The 22,672-nt window shown below is 45.1% G+C and overlaps 2 protein-coding genes and 1 long non-coding RNA gene across 3 annotated transcripts in view; 2 read left to right on the top strand and 1 right to left on the bottom strand.

Annotated features, from left to right (window-relative positions):
• Nucleotides 1–25: 25 nt before the first annotated feature.
• Nucleotides 26–5,439, top strand: CD3H18orf32 (chromosome D3 C18orf32 homolog). Its single transcript, XM_060611854.1, has 3 exons — nt 26–156; nt 3,518–3,707; nt 4,724–5,439. Exons 2-3 carry the CDS (start codon nt 3,543–3,545, stop codon nt 4,787–4,789), a joined length of 231 nt encoding a protein of 76 aa, XP_060467837.1. The 5' UTR covers nt 26–156; nt 3,518–3,542; the 3' UTR covers nt 4,790–5,439.
• A 412-nt stretch (nt 5,440–5,851) lies between these two features.
• Nucleotides 5,852–11,475, bottom strand: LOC145712995 (uncharacterized). Its single transcript, XR_014135893.1, has 2 exons — nt 9,517–11,475; nt 5,852–6,208 (listed from the first exon to the last, which is right to left on the bottom strand). It is a non-coding gene; the product is annotated as an uncharacterized LOC145712995 (long non-coding RNA).
• Nucleotides 11,476–15,512: 4,037 nt separating this feature from the next.
• Nucleotides 15,513–22,672, top strand: part of DYM (dymeclin) — a 352,663-nt gene continuing 345,503 nt past the window's right edge. The window contains exon 1 of the mRNA XM_078435252.2: nt 15,513–15,782. The gene's annotated coding sequence lies outside the window, so the exon portion shown is untranslated. The remainder of the gene's footprint in view (nt 15,783–22,672) is intronic.

Below are 22,672 nucleotides of genomic sequence, written 5' to 3'. Positions count from 1 at the left end.
GCGCGTCCGCCTGGGCGTCACCGCTACGTCCTGCGCGTCCTCAGCCTGACGCAGGCGCGCCTTTGTCGGCCCCTTTTGCGGTGCCCATTGGCTCGGCGGCAGCACGTCCCTCCCTCCGGAAGTGCGGACATTTCCACTTGGACCCGGTGGACGCGGGTGAGCGGTGCCCGGTGGGCCGGGGCTTTCGGCTGCGGGTTCGGGGCGGGGGTGCGCGCGGGGGGTTCCTGGTGCCGTCTGACCGCTTCGCAGGCTCCAGCCTGGGTGGTGCTGAGCGAGCCCCACCCGCCTGCAGTTGGCCTGCGCCGGGCACCCCGCGGCCCGCCTGCGCTCTCCCGGGATACCCCGCTTCGCCCTCCAGACGCGCGCCCCTGCCTCCTGCCCTCCCCTCGCCGTTACCTCCTCCGTCCGCGGCCGCCCGCCTCCCGGCCCGCCTCTCCCTTTCCATATGTCCGTTTATCCTCTTCCTTGGCCTGCACTGTCGGCTTCACTTCGCTCTCTTGTCTTCACCACCGTTCGCTCGTATCTTGTCCTGTCCTTTGTCGTTATCTTTGAATCAGCCCGTCCCGTAGAACGATGTGCCAAACTGGGTTACCTGAAGGGAGGTGGCGTTCCGACACGGTACCTGCCAGATTTCTAACAGAGCCTCAGCCTTTTCCTCTGTAGTCCGTTGTCTTGGACTAAGCCGAATGAAAGCGAATTCCTCTCCTCCGACAGTTTAAATGCGTTTTGCCCGCTTTGCTGTAATATCCGAGAACTGGCTTCATGAGAGTAGAATGATAATCATCTTATCAGTTTGTCATAGCCAATTACTAGACCTTCCTAAGCCACAGTTTCCACATGTATGAAGTTCCTCAGAGTGTCATAAAGATTGAGAGATAAAATACAGTAGTTTCATTATGAAGAGAGCTAAACAGTTTTATAAAAGCCATGTTTGTGACATAAGCGATTGGTAGTACTTGCTCTTGAGAGTTTCTTTAAGACAATAATTAGGAGTAGGTAAAGATGAATCTGTGATGGGCTGCCGGTCATTAACTGAACCTAGTCCTAGGAGAGTGTCAGTTGTTTCAAAGGGTTTAAGTTGGTCTTGAAGGCTTGGTAGGAGGGGAATAACTTGATCATTGTACTTTTGTTAGGGGAAAAAGTAAGAGTATTGAGGTAGGAAACCAGAATTGGGAATTCTGATCTTAACCAACTCCAGTTACTATTTGCCTTTGCGTGAACTTTGGACAGGTTGCAGCTTTTGGATCTGGGTTTGTTGGTGGGGGGTGGGGGGTGGGGGGAGGTTCCGGGGGTTTTTTGTGGTAACAACGCTTAGAAGGCACTTAACCCATTCACACACTCTTCTGTCCTTTGTATTCGTTATTAACATATCTAATCCGTCTGCATCCCGTGAGAGAGGCTATTGTCCTAATTTTCCACTGGAAGGAATCAAGATCAGACTCCTTGGATAATTTGCCCAAGGACACCAATTCGAAAGTGGTGAGAACAGGTCTCATATTCTGGCAGCTGCCAACCAGTCTGCTTTGCTTAGTAGGCTGTGGTGTAAGAGTGCAAGACCTAAAAACCACATCCCTTCAGACCAAATTCAGAAGGTCTATGGCCAAAAATAATGATTGCTTGGTAAATGCTGAAAAAGGCTCAGTGCTCGGTTTGGGTTTTTTCGTCAGAAAATATGTTCTTTAAAACTTCGGAGGGGCGCCTGGGTGGCGCAGTCGGTTAAGCGTCCGACTTCAGCCAGGTCACGATCTCGCGGTGCGTGAGTTCGAGCCCCGCGTCAGGCTCTGGGCTGATGGCTCGGAGCCTGGAGCCTGTTTCCGATTCTGTGTCTCCCTCTCTCTCTGCCCCTCCCCCGTTCATGCTCTGTCTCTCTCTGTCCCAAAAATAAATTAAAAAAATAAATAAATAAATAAATAAAAATAAAACTTCGGAACAAAATAGTTTGGTAAATTCTTATAATGTTACTTTAATTTGACCAGAGGACTGTCTCAAAGAATGTAGCTATGAATCCTTTATAAATTAGCTGATCATTCCTTGATGTACATTTATGTTAACTTGTTTATAGCTCTTGTAATTCATTTCAAAGCCACATTCAGATTGGGTTGTCTATACTGCTGCTTGCTTGTATTGTGAATAGTTTCAAATCACCTTAGTGTAGTCATTGTGCCGATTCATTTGCCAGCAAGTACTACCTGATTTGCAATATTTTGAAATAAGTTTTTTGGGGGGTTTATTTTGAGAGAGCGAGAGAGTGAGCATGGGTAGGGGAGAGGCAGAGAGGGAGAGAGAGAGAATCCCAAGCAGGCTCCGAGCTGTTAGTGCAGAGCCTGCAAACCCTGAAATCATGACCTGAGCCAAAATCAGGGGACATTTAACCAACTGAGCCACCCAGGTGCCTCCAAAATAGGAAATTTTAGCATTCTGAACTATTAGTTTTCTGCACTGTTCTGAAGCTTCTTAGTTTTTCATGCCTACTTTAAGGGATTAAAAATTCTTGTAAATTTAAAGTCTTTGGTTCAGTAGTATATTATGGAAGTAGTGTTGGTTTTGAGAAATTTCAAGATTTCTAATTAAGGAAATTCGAGGTATTAATTTTTTTTTTGAAATGGACAATTTACTTATAACGGTAATAATACCGCATAATTTTTTTTTTCTCAGCATACTTTAATTGCTATTAAAAAGACAAAGGCAGGGGAGCCTAGGTGACTCAGTCAGTTAAGCGTCTGACTTCAGCTCAGGTCATGATCTCACAGTTCGTGAGTTCGAGCCCCGCGTCGGGCTCTGTGCTGACAGCTCAGAGCCTGGAGCCTGCTTCAGATTCTGTGTCTGCGTCTCTCTCTGCTCCTTCCCCGGTCACGTGCACTCGCGCTCTCTCCCTTTTTCAAAAATAAATAAACGTTAAAAAGAGAGAGAGAGAGCAAATCTATCAATGGAGAGTTGTTGCCTGGGAAAGTCCAGCTGATTTGCAGCCCAGAGGTCTTCCAAAGTGAGTCCTTAGCAAATTCCATGTTAGAAGATTTGCCCTTAGCCTTGGAGTTTTCGCTGGTCAATATTGTCAGTTTCTGAAGATGATTAGGCCCTGGGAGTTAATTCCCACCAAACTGGAATAGAAGTCATAATTAATGTTCCATGTCTTTGAGCTTACTTTTCTTTGTATGGAAATGGCAAGGGTACTCCATCTCACTGGATTTTTTGAGGATTACATAGTTAATAAATGCAAAGGGCCTAACTGCCTGGTACCCAGCAACTAACTGGTGTCTTTCCTTTATCACATTTCTGGTTGGGAAAAAGTGACTGAAGAGGCCTGGAGACGGGAGCCTCACTATTATTTTTATTATGTCTACACCTGTTACTCCTTTACAGAAAGCAGCGTTTTATTGAATAGACTTGTGCTTTTCGCTAATTAATGATTTAAGTTTTTCCTTTAATGTAGAACTGGTCCTGTCCAGTATCTTAACCTAGGTAAGTTCCTTGAGTCATTCATGTCTACTAACCTAACTTGTGTTTTCACGTGTGCCAGCACTTCGGGACCCCAGCCTGGGAGGATGGTGTGTATCCCTTGCATCGTCATTCCAGTTCTGCTCTGGATCTACAAGAAGTTCCTGGAGCCGTACATATACCCTCTGCTCTCCCCCTTTGTTAGTCGCATGTGGCCTAGTAAAGCCCTCCGAGAATCCCACGACAAAAACAAAGGCCAAGTAGACTGCAAGGTAGGAACACGAAGATACCTTGAATAAGGGCGGGTGAGGGGGGTGGTACAGTCAAGGTAAAATACGTGGCTTTGAAAAGGCAAGCTCTTGGAACCAGAAGCTTCCTTAATGTGCCTTTTTTTTTTTTTTAATGTTTGTTTATTTTTGAGAGAGAGACAGACAGAGCATGAGTAGGGGAGGGGCAAAGAAGGAGACACAGAATCTGAAGCAGGCTCCAGACTCTGTCAGCACAGAGCCCAATGCGGGGCTCAAACCCATGGACCACTAGATCATGACCTGAAGCAGTTGGCCGCTTAACCGACTGAGCCACCCAGGCGCCCCTTCCTTAATGTGTCTTAATTTCTTTGTTTAAAATAAGGGGTTTGGGGTGTTTTTTAAGTAATTAACATTTGGTTTGAACTAAGGTTTTAAACTGGACTTCTGGTCAGTGCATTTACGTCTTGATTTTAAGCCATAATAGTAACCAATATTTCTTAGCTGGTAAGAATAATAGTAAATAGCTAATGGATGAGAAGAGATGATATTAAAATATGCCAGTTTCATTGATTGATAACTTGGGTAAGAGATTTAGTTGGAAGGATCATAGAAATTAAAGCAAAAAAAAAAAAAAAAAACCCACACACACAAAAAGGGGCACCTGGGTGGCTCAGATGAGCATCTGACTTTGGCTCAAGTCGTGACCTCACAGTTCGTGAGTTCAAGCCCCGCGTCGGGGTCTGCGCTGACAACTCAAAGCCTGCTTTGGATTCTCCGTCTCCGTCTCTCTCTCTGCCGCCCTTCCCCAAATAAACTAAAAAAGAAAAAAAATTATTTTTTAAAATGAATATTTGGACAACTCTGTGTTTAGCATTGGCGCTTGTTAAGCTCAACTTCAACTGTGTTCTGCACTAATTTAGCTACCCTGCCCATTTGTGGAACCAGGGTTTTTTCATTCTGAAGTTTGTTTTTAAAGAGAAGATCTCTTAAAATGAGTGTCTTTTTGTCGTACTAATATCTAACCTGGTTTTTTATTTTAGGGTGCAGACATGAATGGGTTACCAACAAAAGGACCAATGGAAATCTCTGATAAAAAGAAAGACTAAAGTGCTTGTCCCAAAGGATCGCATTGTTTAAAAATGGACCTGATAATATGAAGCACCTTGCTTGTAATTGTCTCTGACCTTTTTCTCTGAGACCAGGATTCCGGATAGATAGCTTAGCTGCTTACCTGATACTAATCAGGAAATACGTGATATTTGTATTTAAGATGTGTTTAGTTAGTTATATTTAATGATCTCACTCCTGAGTTCCTTTTTCATTAAAGTAGCTTTAATTTCTCTTATTACAGTTATGAAGAAATAAAAGGGTTGTGCCTGTAGACACTGCTACTAAATCAGTACTCATAAATCCTTGGGCCTCTAGCTTTTGTTCAGACTCTTTGAATTTGAACAGAGCACGATGTTACTGTGAAACAGTGCAGTGAGACTGTGCGGTGAAAGGAAAGAGTGTTTGGAGGGATGATGAGGACTTGAAACTTAAAGATATAATTACTGTCTAATACAACGGAGAAGCTTACTCAGGAGGGTAGCAATTACTGCTTATGGCTCTGAGAAAATAGAAAAGACAGGGAAATTGGGGAGGCGCCTTTGAGAAATGGAATACCTTTTACAGAAATGTCTAATATACACTAATTCTAATCCTTGTTGCATTCCTTCTATTCTTACGAAGTATATTAAATATTCTGTTTAGCGTGTGGTGTCTTTTTTTTCTTTTAACGTTTAAATATTTAGTGGGTTGGCCGGTTAGCTCAGCTGGTTAGAGCGTGGTACTGGTAAAGTTTAAATATTTAAAAGGCCCATTTTGTACCCCATCAAAAAGCGGAATTACAGTGCGATGGCATCTGTATAGTTGTGAAACAACAATCTTTTTTTTTTTTTAAGAGTAGATTGTGGGGCGCCTGGGTGGCTTGGTCGGTTAAGCGTCCGACTTCAGCTCAGGTCATGATCTCTCGGTCCGTGAGTTCGAGCCCCGCGTCGGGCTCTGTGCTGACAGCTCAGAGCCTGGAGCCTGCTTCCGATTCTGTGTCTCCCTCTCTCTCTGACCCTCCCCCATTCACTCTCTGTCTCCAAAATAAATAAACGTTAAAAAAAAAAAAAAAAAAAAAAAAGAGTAGATTGTATCCATTACTGTTGCATAATAAGACACTCCAAAATTGAGTGGTTTTTAACAGGGGACTGGGCAGAGTCCTTTGCTGGTCTGGGTCCCCACATCGTCTTTCTTCCCTGGGCTTCTTCACATTAGTGTCGGGATGTATAAATAGTCAAAGACGATGACCATATCTTTGTATTGGATGTGTGCATTCCCTATGAGTTTAGAAGGAGAAGTTAGAAGGGACTCCTGCCCTCGAAGTCCTCGGTCCTCACCGAGGCTCTGTTAAGCTGTGTGTCGTGTCAGGTCATTGATCCACCCTGGACTTCATCTGATGCAAGGCAGTAGCTTTCAGTTTTTCTCTTCCACCCCACCTGAAGGATAAGAGAAATCCCCTTTAGCGACTGTGTTCAGCTGATTAGGTTTTTTGCACAGGACCCCCCAATGAGGGTTTTTTTTTAAGGTATAAAAACTATTATAAAAATAGATGTAGGGGTGCTTGGCTGGCTCAGTCAGTGGAGTGTGCATCTCTTGATCTTGGGGTTGTGGGTTTAAGCCCCTGCGTTAGGTGTGGAGATTACTTAAAATATTAAAAACAAAACAGCAAATGTTTGTAGTAGGAGAGTTCAAGAGCAAGTTAAATGAGAAGTTAATGTTCTTTCTCTGCCTTTATTCCAGCTCCACAGACGTAACCACTGTTAGTTTTTTGTGTAGCTTTCTAGCAACTTCCCTGATTGTTTTGTTTAAAAAAACTTTTTTAATGTTTATTTTAGAGAAAGAGGGAGAGACAGCGTGAGACACAAAATCTGAAGCAGGCTCCAGGCTCTGAGCTGTCAGTATAGAGCCTGAATGGGGCTCAAACTCACAAACCGTGAGATGGTGACCTGAGCCGAACTCAGGTGCTTAACCGACTGAGCCTCCCAGGCACCCCTTGTTTTCTTTAATGTTTTATTTTACTTTTGAGAGAGTGCTCACGTGAGCAGGGGAGGGGCAGAGAGAGGGAGACAGAGGATCCCAAGCAGGCAGAGAGCCCGATGCGGGGCTCAAACTCCGGAACCACGAGATGAAGACCTGAGCCAAAGTCGGACCCTCAACTGACGGAGCCACCCAGGCACCCCCTTAATTTGTTTTTATTAAATACATCACTTTTTAAAAATCATAATATTGCAAGGCGTATAATGTCCCTACTCCCTTCGTCCCCAAAGGCATTACTCATTTAGGTATTGTTGATCTTCTGCTTATCGCCATGTTAATAAATAACATACATGCTGCTGTCTTTGGAGCTATTAACTCTTACTTTCTACCATGGTTGAGCTCAAGCTATCTTACACTGCAAGTCCCAGTGCTTCTCCCGCACATCCTCCTAATTTTTCTTCTGAATTTGGGTTGTCACTAGTATTTATAGCATCCTGAGTGCGCCAGATGTCTTCCATTTGTCCCTCCAAATCTGCTGCCTTTGCCCTACTCTGCTGCCCAAGAAACGGTATGAACTACATCAACAGACTTCTGGCCTCTAAGATTCTGCTGGGTTTAGCCAGTGGAGATCTATAGCAGGGGGAAGGGGAAGGAAGGAAGGAGGGCGGTCCGGGTATTTATTCCCTTGGCTGCCTCCCTTGAGGGCCTCTTTAGGTCAATTCTGTCCCTCAACCAAAAGTCCCTGTGCCTCAAATTGGCCAACGGCACGTTTTCAGTTTCCATTAACTTCTCCCTCACCTTGTCCTTTGGGGCTTATAGGGGTGATAGCATCTCTTAACTACGGGCTGTGGGTCACTGCATTATCTCGAGTGCCTTCTGCTTTCTGGGACACTAACAACGAGCAGGCAGGAACCACCACTGGGTAGCGTGTGCTGCAGTCGTCCCCCCCCCGCCCCGCCCCTGCCTTCAGTGTTTGACTCACATCATCACAAGGGCAAGTGCGGGACAGTAAGATACTTTGAGGGGCGCCTGGGTGGCTCAGTTGGTTAAGCGTCCGACTCTCGGTTTCAGCTCAGGTCATGATCTCATGGTTGGTGAGTTCAAGTCCCGTGTCAGGCTCTGTGCTGACAGCTCAGAGCCTGGAGCCTGCTTTGGATTCTGTGTCTCCCTCTCTCTGCCCCACCCCAGCTCACGCTCTGACTCTCTCTCTCTCTCTCTCTGGCAAAAATAAATATTAAAAGGTTTTTTTTTTTAATAAGATATTTTGAGAAATCACATTCACAACTTGTCACGGTATAATTCTGTTTCATTATTAATGTCTAATTTATAAATTAAACTTTGTCATAGATATGTATGTGTAGGAAAAAATAGTATATGTGGGGTTCGGTGCTATCCACTGTTTCAGGCATCCACTGTGGGTCTCGGGGCGTATCCCCCACAGATGAGAAGGAACTACGGTAGCGTGATGTGTTTCCTTTCACAACAAGCATGGCTTTCCTAGAGTTGTAAATTACCTTTTTTCTCCCTATGCACTTCCTTTCCTGACTAGTTGTTGCCGAGGCCTGGTGCCCAGGGGCAGTTCTTGGGACTTGCTACCGCTCCTGGATCCCACACCCCACATCTTCCTCTCTCTCGGTTTTTGTCTCTCATTTTTTCTGTAGCACACCATTTTTCTAATTCAATACTCTCAGAGGTTGAGTATGGATACTTTTGTAAAGTTCTCCCCAGTCATCCCAGTTCATGTAAACTCACGTTCCCAAGAATTGCTGGTCTTCCGAGGCCCTTGCCCCTCTAACAGTGTCACACTCCAGCACTGATTCCCAGTCGTGTGTCTTACATACTAGTAAAACGTTCTTAAAAAGGTTGAGGGGACTGGGGCACCTGGGTGGCTCAGTTAAGCGTCCAACTTCGGCTCAGGTCATGATCTCGCGGTTTGTGAGTTCGAGCCCTGCATCGGGCTCTGTGTTGACAGCTCAGAGCCTGGAGCCTGTTTCGGATTCTGTGTCTCCCTCTCTCTCTCTGCCCCTCCCCCCGTCCATGCTGTGTCTCTCTCTCTCTCTGTCTCAAAAATAAATAAATGCTAAAAAAAAGAAAGAAAGGTTGAGGGGACTGATACACAGTTGACATTTTTATTTGGCCAACCAAGAATATTTTAAAAAGCTATAATGTTTTATCACCATTATTTCAGAAAAGACATTTTGACACTAAAAGGATGAAGAAGAACAGGAGAATAAAGGAAAACAATAGCCCGTCAGTTTGAATACGTTTATGAAAAATGTTTTTATGGAAACTTCACACTAATTTTGTCTACATTTTTCTTCTTCTTATAGTCGGTTGGTGAAAACTTATCACCTACCTTAGACAGGATTTGGTAACCATTGTTCTATACCACACCAGTGTTCTCTTGTCCCCAAATATCAGTCCTATCTATCGTGTTTCAAGATTGCCTTTCTAGTAAAAGCTAGAAAGCCCTGAAAAGGTGCTTTAAACGACCTTATCAAACAATTAAGCCACCACTCCACTCCCACACGTAGTGACCCAGTGGAGGGTTTGGAGATTTTGGTCCCTGCTCTCCTGTGCTCTTTCCTCTGGATATCCTGATCCCCATTCTCCATACAATGGCAGGATAGCACAGACGGGGGCCTAAATCCCTTAGGCTCATAGCTTCTGGGAGATTCACTTTGCCTAATGAGACCAGCAGTCTCATTATTGTATAATTATATCTTTCTACAAAACATGATCTAGTGTGTGTTAAAACAACACTTACCTAGTTTGGTTCATTTGTGCCAATAAACTCTAACCGTGTCCTCTGAAATCGGTTACATTTCTTCAAATCTTCTTTGGATTAGTTGGTTGTACCCAGTGTTATGGATTGAATTATGGCACGCAGCCTCCCACGCAATTTTTATGTTGAAGCCCTAACCCCCAGCATCACAAAATGTGACCCTATTTGCAAATAGGGTCATTGCAGATGGGATTAGTTCAAATGAAGTCATTATGGTGGGTCCTAATCCAGTATGACTGGTATTCTTATAAAAAGGAAATTTGGACACACGCGCACACACACCCGTGCAGAGAGAACACAATGAGAAGATGAAAGCAGAGATCGGGTGACCCTTCTACAAGCCACGGAACTCCAAAGGTTGCCAGGAACCCACCGGATGCTAGCTGGAAGGCCTGGAACAGAATCTCCCTCACGGCCTCTGAAAGAGCCAGCTCGGCCGACACCTTGATTTTGGACTTGGCGCCTCAAGAACTTCAAGACAATAAATTCTCTATTGTTTAAATCACCCGATTTGTGGTACGTTGTCACAGCAGCCCTGAATAACACGCCCAGGCATTGTAGTCCACCTTAGTTGGAAAGACAAAATAACCCTGAAGGAGTCAGCGTGGACCTTCACGAGTACCGGTGGTGTCGGTAAAGGGAGCCCTTGAGACGGCCTTGAGACTTCCCGTGGGCAGGTGTGAGCTCTACAGCCAGACCGCCTGGGTTCGAATCGCCACTGGCCAGCTTTGTGGTGTGAGGAAGTCTGGGTACCTATTCTGGAGGGTCATAAAGCCCACTGAGTTAATGCACCTGAAACTTTAGAACAGTGCCTGGCATGGGTAGCTGCTTTCCAGACTAATTCATTGAGTAATATTGTGACTCCTCCTGACTTGTCCCCAGCAGGAAGGAGACTGTGATGACGGCATAGTGCCCCCTCCCCCGGGTTTCTCCAGCAGCAGAGCGGTGGTCGCCTCCTCTCAGGAGGAAAGCTGGCAGGAGCTGTGGTGGTCTGGTTGGCCCAAGCCTTTCTCCCAAGGCTTAGCCTCAGAGCTCAGGATAAGTAAGGAGAGATGAACAGGAACCCTGTAGGCACGGCACAGATGTGTCCCCTACCGGTGGGGGTGGAGGGAATGGAGGGCTAATTGCGTAGCCTCTCGCTTGGCCAAGCAACTCCCTGGAACTGTGTAGTCCCTGCCTTTTGGGCATTCAACACTCTCCGTGGCAGGCGTCTGGCTGACTGCTAACAGCTGGCATCGTTGGGGCTTCGGTAAGGCCTGCGAAAATGGTCCGTCCCATAATCAGCTTACTGGCTGTGTGTCCTTGTCCGATCCTCATCCGTCCCTGGCACTCAGTCCCTCATCTCTCAAATGAAGGGACTTGACTGATTGCCAGTGTTCCTTCCCAGGTGTCCTTTTGACCACCTGTTTACCCAAGACCCAGCTCGAACACAGGTAGAGGGATTGGCATCTCATTTTTCTTCCAAGCGGACCATTTCGCTATCAGTAAGCCAACGTCCACTTAACAAACTATTGTGAAGTCCGAGTCATTTGTTTCCGAGTCATCAGTTTCTACACTAACCCTTTCTCATAGGGTTGTTGGGGGAGTTAAATAAAATAACAGTGCACAGCTCACGGCAAAGAGCCCGTGATGTGAATTGTTAATTATGAGTCCTGGTATTCTTGTCAGAAAGTTCTTTGGTGGAGCTAAAATCTGCATCCTATAACTTCAGACCTTTGGTCCCAGTTTGGCACTCTGCGACAACATAAAACAAGTCTGGTCATGCCTCCTGAGAGCAGTTATAACAACGAGTCTTAGTCTCGCTGTTCATACTCAGTTCTGCCAGGCATGCTACATCTGACATGATTTCCAGGCCTCTCACCGTCCTGATTGCCCTGTCCAGATGATCCAGTTCTGGTTAACCTATACTTCTCTTCAGAGGGATGCCTGGGGACTGGCAACGACAACATGTGAGTTGAGTACCATCTGGATTACGCAGGTGAAATCACATTTATTAAAAAAGGCATGCTAGGGCGCCTGGGTGGCTCAGTTGGTTAAGCGTCCAACTTCAGCCCAGGTCATGATCTCACAGTTCGTGGGTTCAAGCCCCACATCGGGCTCTGTGCTGACAGCTCAGAGCCTGGAGCCTGCTTCAGATTCTGTGTCTCCCTCTCTCTCTGCCCCACTCACACTCTGTCTCTCTCTGTCTCAAAAATAAATAAATATTTAAAAAAAAAAAAAGGCATGCTACCTGCATTACTTAATTCTCATCGCAACGATGAGATGTGAGGGGAGTATTCCTGCCTCTTTACAGAGAAGAAAATGAGGCTCAGAGGAGTCAAATAGCTGTGATGCACTGTGTGTTTGTGTTCTCCTAAACATCCTATCTTTAAACTAACCCTACCTGGGGTGACAGTAGGAAGCGGGGCCTTTGTAGGTAGTTAGATTTCAATAAGGTCATGAGGGTGGAGCCTCCATGATGGCTAAGTGTTTTCATTAGAAGAAACTGGAGCCCCAGGGACATCTGGGTGGCTTAGTTGTTTAAGTGTCAGACTTCGGCTCAGGTCATGATCTCACGGTCTTTGAGTCTGAGCCCGGTGTCGGGCCCTGTGCTGACAGCTCGGAGCCTGGAGCCTACTTCGGATTCTGTATCTCCTTCTCTCTCTGTCCCTTCCCTGCTGTCTCTTTCTTTCAAAAACGAATAAACATGAAAGAAGAAAGAAAGAAAGAAAGAAAGAAAGAAAGAAAGAAAGAAAGAAAGAAAGAAACTGGCACTCTTTCTCCACCATGTGAGGATACGATGAGAAAATGCTGTCTGCAAACCAGGACGAAGGCTGTCACCAGACGCTGGTTCTGATCTTGGACTTCCCACCTTCAGAACTGTGAGAAGTAATTGTCTATTGTTTAAGCCCCCCAGTCTACAGTATTCTGCTTATTTATTTCGAGAGAGAGAGAGAGAGCGCACGGAGCAGGGGAGAGGCAGAGAGAGAGAGAGGTAGAGAGAGGGAGAGAGAGAATCCCAAGCTGGCTTTGCGGGTGGTCAGCATGGACCCTGATTTAGGGCCTGAAACCATGAACTGTGAGATCAGGAACTGAGGCGAAATCAAGAGTAGGACACTCAACCAACTGAACAACCCAGGTGCCCGCTGCCTTCTTTTAAAGATTTTATTTTTAAGTAAGCTCTACACCCACCATGGGGCTCGAACTCACAACCCCGAGATCAAGAGTTGCATGCTCTATGGACTGAGCCACCCAGGCACCCCTACAGTTACTTTCTAAGTAGCATGGATATTTGTACGGTCTCAGACTGAAAATGTGTCGGGAAAACAGGCAGCCATTTGGAAAGTTTTCTTTCTTAAACTTTATATTTTGGAATGTATTCATTTTCCGTTGTTGCTATAATAAGTTACCACAAATTTAGTGGCTTCAGACAACACAGAATTATTATCTTCTAGTTCTGTAGGTCAGAAGTCTGACATAATTCTCACTAAGCTAAAGTCAAGGTATGGGCAAGCCTGTGTTCCCTTCTGGAGGCTCTAGGGGAGAATGTGTTTCCTCATCTTCTCCAGCTTCTAGGGGCCACTGGGCACATCCCAGTCTCTTGCCATCTTCTAAGTCAGAAGTGACCGACCGTCGCATTGCTTCACTTGACCTTCTTGCAGAGCCATATTTAGGACTCTCTTTTGGCTTCCTCTCACTTTTCATTGTCGTGATTACGTTAGATCCCCCTTGATAATCCCGGATAATCTCCCTGCTTGAAGGTCATCTGATTAGCAACCTAATACTATCTGCAACTCTCTGCCTTGTAACCTAACATATTCATAAGTTTGGGGGATTTGGATGTGGATATCTTCAGTGGGATCATTATTCTGCCTACCACATGGAATAATTTTAAATGTTTATTTATTGTGTGTGTGAGAGAGAGAGAGAGAGAGCGAGAGCGAGAGCATTCGAATGGGGAAGGGGCAGAGAGAGAGGGAGATAGAGAATACTAAGCAGGCTCTGCACTGTCAGCTCCGAGCCTGACGTAGGGCTCAATATCACAAACCATGAGATCATGACCTGAGCCAAAATAAACAGTTGGATGCCTAATTGACTGAGCCACCCAGCGCCTCTGCAATAATTTCAGATTTACAAAAGAATTGCAAGGTACAGAGAGTTCCTGTATATCCTTCTCCCAGTTTCCTTTAATGTTAATGTCTTACATAACCGTAACACATTTGTCAAAACTAGGAAATTAACATTGGTACAATACCATTAACTCAACTCCAGGCTTCATTCTGATTTCATAAGTTTTCCCACTATTGCCTTTTTTGGTTCTAGGATCTGACACAGACACTCACTTGCATTTAGTAGCTGGGTTTTCATGACTTTCTGGTAGTGTTTCTGCACCAACTAGACACTGATGTAATCAGGTCAAAGTTATCATGACAGCGGTTCCGGCACTATGGGGAGTTGATGACCAAGGATAATACTTAGCACATTACGTACACAATAAATATTTAGTGAAGGATTGCTACTCCAGCTCATGCTTCATATATTGGGAAAACCATTCCTAATCTAATGCGCTGATTTATGATGTTTGCCCAGCAGCGTTATGACATTTACCTAGGAACAGTGGTAAGACCCTTTTTATTTCAAGCCATCCCAAAACTATAAGAAAAAGGAGAATGTTTAATTTAACAATAGGATTGTCTCCAAGTAGAATGAATTGTTTCTTGGTCTATAGCGCTAGTTCTGGAGAGAGACTCACATTTGTTGCTTGGTCATTTGGGGGCAGGTGGAGGGTATAATTTTTGGTACAGGCAAAAATATAAAGTACTTTGAGTTTGGTTTTGGTGCCTCTCTTTTGCTATAATTTTAAAATAAAAATTATAAAATTATACATGTAATCATATTCATCGCAGAAAAAATAGAAAGCAGGGAACAACTGAATTTAATCACACACCATCTCATACTCCAAAGTTAATAATTAATATTCTTTTAGCCTTTTCCCCTCCTGGGGATATGAGTGTGTGTGCATCTATCTATCTATCTATCTATCTATATACGTAATTCATTTATAAAAATTGGACAAGATTACATATACTATTTCCACTGGATAGATCATGAGCATGTATCCTAGCATTCTTTACAATGGCTGCATAGCAGTGCCCATCTCTTTTTAGCTAGGCTCCAAGGTACCTTGTGTTTTTAGTATGTTTTTCTGTAATAGTCCTGACAGCTCAGGGAGTTTATTGGTAATAGATGCTAGAAAAGTGTATCTAAAATTCGTATAGTACTTCTCGGGGTACATCTGACACACTGACTATAAAAGGGAAATTAGTGATACTTGTCTCACCTTTATTTGTTGAAAGCAGTGCACAGCACATAGAAACCAACCCGGAATGGGAGTTGCTAAATATTGTTATTGATTTGCCAATAGTCCTGTATGGGAAGAATCATCATCATCTTTATGTGTTTAAGAGGAAACTAATGGGAAAAGTTCAAGGACGGACGTTGATCTGGTAACTTCAGCTCATTTGACTTCAAATTCCAAATTTTGGCTGTATAGATACTCTTTCCCAATGGGACGTGTGCTTTCTGTAAATGGTGCAGGTAACAGATCTGCTACCTGCCTCCATCAAAAGTTATTTTCCAAAAGTCAGCTCTCGACACAAGGGTTTGAAAAAAATAAAGATGGAGATTAAAAAAAAACACCAAAAGATTAATCATTTTCCTATTTCCCAATTCTTCAGAGCCCTACAAGGAATTGCTTGACTGTGAGTTGGCTATCCAGTTGGGATAAAGAGGGGCCTTAACAAAGTTAAGCCACCAGAACACGTGGAGCGGGCTAAGCGGTCCAGCAGTCTGTAAGTGGGCTTGGCCGCTTCTCGAATTTGCCACGTGGCTTTGCGGTTGCCCTGGACGCGCGCTAGGTGGGTGGAGAAACGTCTAACGTCTGAAGGACTACATTTCCCAGAAGCCTGCGCGGCCGCGCGCCACGTGACCGTCGGCCGGGGCGCGCCCGGCCGTTCGGTCCCCAGCCGCGTTCTCGGCCGCTTCCCTCTTCTCTCCCCGCCTCCCGGCCTGCGCGCGGACGCGGCCGGGGCGGGAGCCGAGCCGGAGTCGAGCCGGAGCCCGAGCCGCAGAGACGTGGAAACATGGAGGCCTGAGCCGGCGTGCGCCACTCCGGCTGCGGCGGCGACAGCGGCTTCTTCCGATCCCTTTCTGCCACCCTCTCGAGTGTCGCTGGAGCTGGAAGCGGATCTGCCCGCCGGCTGAGACAGGTGGGCTCTGGCGCCGCCCCCAGCGGAGCGGCCCTGAAAATCCGGCGGGGCCCCCGGCCCCTTGTCGGAGCGGGTTTGAGGACACCCGCCAGTCGGTGGGGCTTCTCCGCCAGGGCGGGGTAGAGGGTCCTTTCCTGCCAGTGGGGGACTGGGCCACCCTGGAGGGGCTGTGCCTGGGCCCCAAGAGCTGCCCACATCTTCCCTTCTCCCCGCCCCCTTCCAGGGAACAGTGGCACTCAGAGGGTGAGGGAGTGTGTTAGTCAAGAGTGTGAGAGGGACGTCTGTCCGAGTCGTGGTAAGAGTTGGAGGGATACCGAAGAGCAGGTAGATGCTCCGGGAGATGGGGCGATGTTGGTCTGACAAATGGGCGTGTGATGGGCAGTGTGAGCAATAGTGTTTTGTTTTTTTTTGTTTTTTTTTTTTGACATATACATTGTTATTGAGATGTAATTCACCTACCATAAAATTCACCCTTTAAAAGTACAATTAAAGTATAACTCCGTGGTTTTTAGCATATTCACTAGGTTTGTGCAACTCTCTAATTCCAGAACATTTTTGTCACCCAAAAGAGAAACTCCTACCCATTAACGGTCTGTATTTCCCCCTTTCCCAACCCCTGGCAGCTAGCAGTTGTGTGTCAGCTGAACGGTGAAAGGGTGGGAAGTTAGCCCAGGTGTTTGTGAGTTAGTGGCAGTAGCGGGGTGATAAAGCTGATCGCATGAAAGTACTGAGCTGGGGTAGAGGAGTGATGGGGTGACTGTAATAGGGCCGGCAAAGGGGTACACAGAATGGACAGAATGGGGGGGGGTAGATGAAGCGGGACCCTGAAAAGGAAGAGCGGAGGTTGGTGGGAGAGGCGTGTAGGGAGGAGCTGCTCAGAGATGTGGAAACATGGAGGGTGGAGGCCGGGGAGAGGAGTGTAATCTTACAGAGGAACCCAGGCTTCGGTCTGATGGGTTGAGAGCTCAAGAGAGAAACTGGAGGTGGAAGGGAGGAGATTTATAGGAATAGGTGAGTGGTTGCTGCTGAGCATGAAATTTATGATTTTTGGAAAGATTATTCTGCTTTATAACTTACACCTTGGGTATAATTCTCTTGGCAACTGAGACTAGCCAAATAGAAATACTCCCATTCTGCAGATGAAGAACTAGTCTCTCAGAGCTTAAGTGATTTGCTGAAACTCTTAAGGTTTTAAATAAGGTAAAATGACTTGGAGATTAAAGAATAATTGAACTATAAATTGCAGATGGTTCGAGTGGCAGAGAATTGAGGGGGGCGATGTCACAGGAAGGAGATTCTGTTAAATGTATTAAGTCTTATTTTGATAGAGGCCAAGGACTTTGTTTTTGTAACTTTTAAATACAAATACAGAAGAGTTCAGACATTGAAATAATTTAATATGCCCTCATGTACCCATTACCCAGCTTCACCAGTTAGTAACTCAGGCTAATTTAGTTTCATCTGTGTCCTTTATCCATTCCCATCCCCACTCTGAACTATTTTATTTAATTTTATTTAATTTTAATTTTATTTTATTTTATTCTAGTGTTTATTTATATTTGAGGGCGGGGGAGGGGCAGAGAGAGAGGGAGACAGAATCCGAAGTGGGCTCTGTGTTGGCAGTGCAAAGCCCAACGTGGGGCTAGAACCCACGAACCGTGAGATCATGACCTGAGCCGAAGTCTGCCGCTCAGTTGACTGAATCACCCAGGCTTCCTATTTTAATTTTAATTTAATTTAATTTAATTTAATGTAATGTAATGTAATTTAATTTAATGTAATTTAATTTATTTTTTAAGAGAGAGACAAAGAAGTAAAAAGACACCAGCGGGCAGAGAGGCAGAGAGAAAAGGAAAGAGAGAATCTTAACCAGACTCCTTGCCCAGTGTGGAGCCTGACAGTGGGGCTCAGTCTTACAACCTTGTGATCGTGATCTAAGCTGAAATCAGGAGTCCGATGGTTAACCAACTGAGCCACCCAAGCGCCCCCAAGCTATTTTATTTTATTATTTTTTTTAATTTTAGCAAGAAAGAGAGTGAGTTGGGGAGAGGGACAGTGGGAGAGGGAGAGAGAATCCCAAGCAGGCTTCATACACAGCACGGAGCCAGACTTGGGGGCTCAATGCCAGTATTCTGGGTCATGACCCAGGGCGAAATCAAGAGTGGGTCACTCAACTGACTGAGCCACACAGGTGCCTGGCCCCCTGTTTTAAAGCAGATCATAGGCATACCATTTCATTTGTAAATATGTGAGTGTATATCTGTGGAAGGTTGAGGTACTCTTTGTTTAATATACCCACATACAAGTATCACATCCAAAAAGATCAATGGTAAGCTCTTAATATCAATATTAAGAAGGACTTATTTTTTAAAATGTGGTATCCATTTGATACAAAGAAGTTACACAGTCCAACCACTTTGATGTTTGACTCTCTAAAAAAATATGGTATAATTGTTTCCTGATTTTTTTCCAGTTGTTCCTGGTATCCTGTTCCTTTTTCTTGGTTAATATGGTTCATCTTTTGTAAAAAGTTTGAAGAATTGTCACTTTGGCATTTTTTTTTTTTTTAATTTTTTTTTTTCAACGTTTTTTATTTATTTTTGGGACAGAGAGAGACAGAGCATGAACGGGGGAGGGGCAGAGAGAGAGGGAGACACAGAATCAGAAACAGGCTCCAGGCTCCGAGCCATCAGCCCAGAGCCCGACGCGGGGCTCGAACTCACGGACTGCGAGATCGTGACCTGGCTGAAGTCGGACGCTTAACCGACTGCGCCACCCAGGCGCCCCGTCACTTTGGCATTTTAATCGATGGAGTTTTGTAAGAGCGGGAGAAAGATAGAAGTGAAATGTAACACATGCACAGATTTTTAAAAAGTGAAATGTATATTCACAAATAACTTATGTCTGTTCTAAGTATGGGGCAATTTGATTATGCTTTTCTAGATAATTTCACATATTGTGAGAAGTTGTTTACTGTGTGTGTATTAGTTTTCTATGCCTACTGTAACTAAGTACCACAAATTTAGTGTCCTAAAAACAACACAAATTATTTTTAAAGTTCTGTATTTTAGGGGCACCCGGGTGGCTCAGTCAGTGATGTGTCCAACTTTGGCTTGGGTCTTGCGGTTCGTGGGTTCGGGCCCTGTGTTGGGCTCTCTGCTGTTATCATGGAGCCAGCCTCGGATCCTCTGTTCCCCCACCCCCACTTTTTCTTCTCCCCTGTGCGTGCTCTCTCTCTCTCTCTCTCAAAAATAAAGAAACGTTTAAACAAATTTTTAAAGGTCTCTATTTTAGAAGTCCAAAATGGGTCTCACTGGGCTAAAAAAATTAGTGTGTCAACAAGTCTCTGTTCTCTTCTGGAGTTTTCTAGGGGAGGGTGTTTCCTTACCTCTTCCAGCTTCTAGAGGCCACCCCCCGTTCCTTGGCTTGTGGCCCTCTTATTCTGTCTTCAAAGTGAGTAGTGTTGTATCTCTCCAGTGACAGTTGGGAAAGGTTAAGGACCCATGTGACTAGATCAGGCTTATCTAGATAATTCAGGAGGATCTCCCCTATCTCAAGGTCCTTGACTTAATTATAGCTGCAGAGTCCCCTTTGCCAGGTAAGATAGCAGTCACTGGTTCCATAGATTAGGACATGGACATCTTTGGGGGCTGTTGTTCTTTCTGCCATGGTGTGTTTGGGGACATTTTGCTGAGACTTCGGAAAATAGGTGAGGTGACTTCTTTTGCTACTACAAATTCAATGTAAGTGTCATCTTTCACTGTGTAGGCAATGGGAATGGTTAGTGGTAGAGAGGACCACTCCATCTTCCTTTTTAGTGACCATGACAAACATACGGGAAGTCCCTGTGCACTTGCAGTGTGGGCTTTGGTAAAATGAGACCCTTAAAAGTGATTAAGTGTATGGGAATGTAAGCTGGTACAGCCACTCTGGAAAACAGTATGGAGGTGCCTCAAAAAACTAAAAATAGAACTACCCTACAACCCAGCAATTGCACTACTAGGCATTTATCCACAGGATACAGGTGTGCTGTTTCGAAGGGACTCATGCACCCCCATGTTTATAGCAGCGCTATCGACAATAGCCAAAGTATGGAAAGAGCCCACATGTCCATTGATGGATGAATGGATAAAGATGTGGTATATATATACAATGGAATATTACTTGGCCATCAAAAAGAATGAAATCTTGCCATTTGCAACGACGTGGATGGAACTGGAGGGTATTATGCTAAGTGAAATTAGTCAGAGAAAGACAAAAATCATATGACTTCACTCATATGAGGACTTTAAGAGACAAAACAGATGAACATAAAGGAAGGGAAACAAAAATAATGTAGAAACAGGGAGGGGGACAAAACAGAAGAGACTCATAAATATGGAGAACAAACTGAGGGTTACTGGAGGGGTTGTGGGCGGGGGGATGGGCTAAATGGGGAAGGGGCACTAAGGAATCTACCCCTGAAATCATTGTTTCACCATATGCTAACTAATTTGGATGTAAAAAAAAAAAAAGTGACTAAGCGTAAAAGCGATGTAACAACCTGTGAAGTTTTTTTGTATTTCGTTTCGGTCTCTTTATATTCATGTTTCTAAAGTTTTGTGTACTTGTAATCAGAGTGTGTGTAACACCCAGCAGCTGCTTGAAGTCACAGGGCAGGCTGGGGCAGGGAGGGAGCTCCGACTCAGTGGGTGATCAAGGCACCCCCAGTTCGACGGGAAGCTCTTAAAGTGCGAAAACATTCAGGAAGAGTGAGCTCTTGACAGACCTGGGCTTGAGGCCCCTTCCCTACTTGTCCTTCTGTGACCTGGTTGGTTGAAAAGGGCTTTGAGCCTTTCCCAGGACCAGGGGAAGAGTGAATGTTGGAGGTAGAGAGGGCTTCGGGAAGGCCTCTGGTTTGGTGTCCTGCTTCCGTCCTCAGCTCCCGAGGTTGGGACCGTGTCGGGGCGTGAAGGTGCTGGCTCTGGTGGTGGTGCGTTTCCGGTTACCGCGTCTCAGGAAGAGCCTGTTCAGTATCTGCTCCTGCTCTTTACCTCGTTTCCCCTTGGGAGCTTCGTAGTGGCGCTTAATGCCCTGAACTTCTGCTTAAAACCTGCGTGTAAACAGCCTGTAAGTTATCTGCCTGATACTTCTTTGTAGTCCAAATAATCTAAACTAGCAGCGTTGAGAACAACTTTATAAACAGGTCTCACTTACTAAAATGTTCTGTTTCTTTTCATTCCTTTCGGGAAGTTTGGTTGGTACTTTCTGATCTCTAATATTTTTTAAGAGGTCTTTTTATTTATTTTGAGAGAGAGGGAGAATCTTAAGCAGGCTCTGCGCTGTGAGTGCAGAGCCCAGTGCTGGCCTCGATTCCATGAACCGTGAGATCATGGCCTGAGCTGGAATCGAGAGTCGGCCGCTCCACCGACTGAACCACCCAGGCCCTCCGATTTCTTCTGTAAGTTTGATCCCATTCGTTACATATGCGGACACCAGGCTGGGGTTACGGGGTGGGAGTGGGGCTGGGTGTGTGGACAAAATGGGTAAAGGTGGTCAAAAGGTACAGACTCTAGTTATAAGTCATGGGGGTGTGATGTGCAGCATGGCGACTACAGTTAATAAGGCTCTATTGTATATTTGAAAGTTGCTAACAGTAGATCTTTTAAGTTCTCATCACAAGAAAAAATTGTAATGTCGTACGGTGATGGATGTCAACTAGACTTACTGTGGTGATATTTTTGCAATATATACACGCATAGAATACTCTGTGGTACACCTGAAACTGACAATAATGCTTCATGTCAATTATATCTCAATGTAAAAACAATGCGGGCACTAAAAGTAGCTGTTAACTCTCCAATGACACTGGAAGAATTAAACAATACATATTCTGTATGTGATGTGATTGATAATTTCTTTTTTAGATGGAGTCAGTCACCAAATCATAACAGTCCCTTCAGAATATCTCTTGCAACCCTTCCCTTTAGAATACTTTTAAAAAAAATGTGTTTTTTTTTTTTTTTTTTTTTTTTAACATTTATTCAGTTTTGAGAGACAGAGACAAAGCGTGAGTGGGAGGGGCAGAGAGAGAGGGAGACACAGAATCCGAAGCAGCTCCAGGCTCGGAGCTGTCAGCACAGACCCTGACACAGGGCTCAAACTCATGAACTGCGAGATCATGACCTGAGCCGAAGTCGGACGCTTAACCGACTGAGCCACCCAGGCGCCCCTTGAATGCTTTTGAAGCCTCCTGCATCAGTTAAGATTCGGTTTGGCTGTGCAGAGCAGACTTGATTAAATAATAGCTTAAACGTCTTGTTTGTTTCCCGTGTAAAAGTCCAGAGGTAGACAGCTCAGGGCTGGCATGGTGACTCCACTGTCATTAGTTACCCAGTTTCTTACTCTGTCATCCCCGGGGTGTGGCTTGCTTTCTGGGTCCCGATGGTGCTGCATGGCATGCAGTTAGATAAATGGTCTGGCACCCACAAAGAGTTCTGGACTGGACGTAGGTATTTTGAAATCATCAGTGTATGGGGAAGAGTTCACTGATCTCTTAGAAGACCCAGGGATGTGTGCTATCTTCTGGTTCCAGTGGACAAAGTACAAACCCGTTAGTAAGTCGTCCTGTTGTAAAGCATCAGGCATCAGCCTGCTCTCTGGCCCTTTTTTGCTTCCACTCTGATTCCCTCCCTGCTCCAGCCCTGTTCCAGCCGTGTTGAACTTCTCTCAGTTCCTGGAATGGGCCCTTGCCTGTGTTTGTCTTCACTCTAAGCCTTCACGTGTGGTGTTCCCTTTGCTTTGACAACTTTCCGAACCCTACACCCAGCTAGGCCAGTCCTTCTTATCCTTCAGGCCCTAGCTTTGATGGTATGACCTTTGGGAAGCTTTCACTGAGTCTTGAATAGTTG

Source organism: Panthera onca, chromosome D3, assembly GCF_046562875.1.
Source record: "Panthera onca isolate mPanOnc1 chromosome D3, mPanOnc1 haplotype 2, whole genome shotgun sequence".
Taxonomy (NCBI): Eukaryota; Metazoa; Chordata; class Mammalia; order Carnivora; family Felidae; genus Panthera; species Panthera onca.
This window is presented reverse-complemented; position numbering and strand designations above follow the sequence as displayed.

Bases quoted from the DNA above. Each gene is read 5' to 3' on its own strand.
- CD3H18orf32 (XM_060611854.1), top strand. From the start codon at position 3,543: ATGGTGTGTATCCCTTGCATCGTCATTCCAGTTCTGCTCTGGATCTAC. The intron at 3,708-4,723 runs GTAGGAACACGA...TTTTTATTTTAG, and splicing joins AAGGCCAAGTAGACTGCAAG to GGTGCAGACATGAATGGGTT.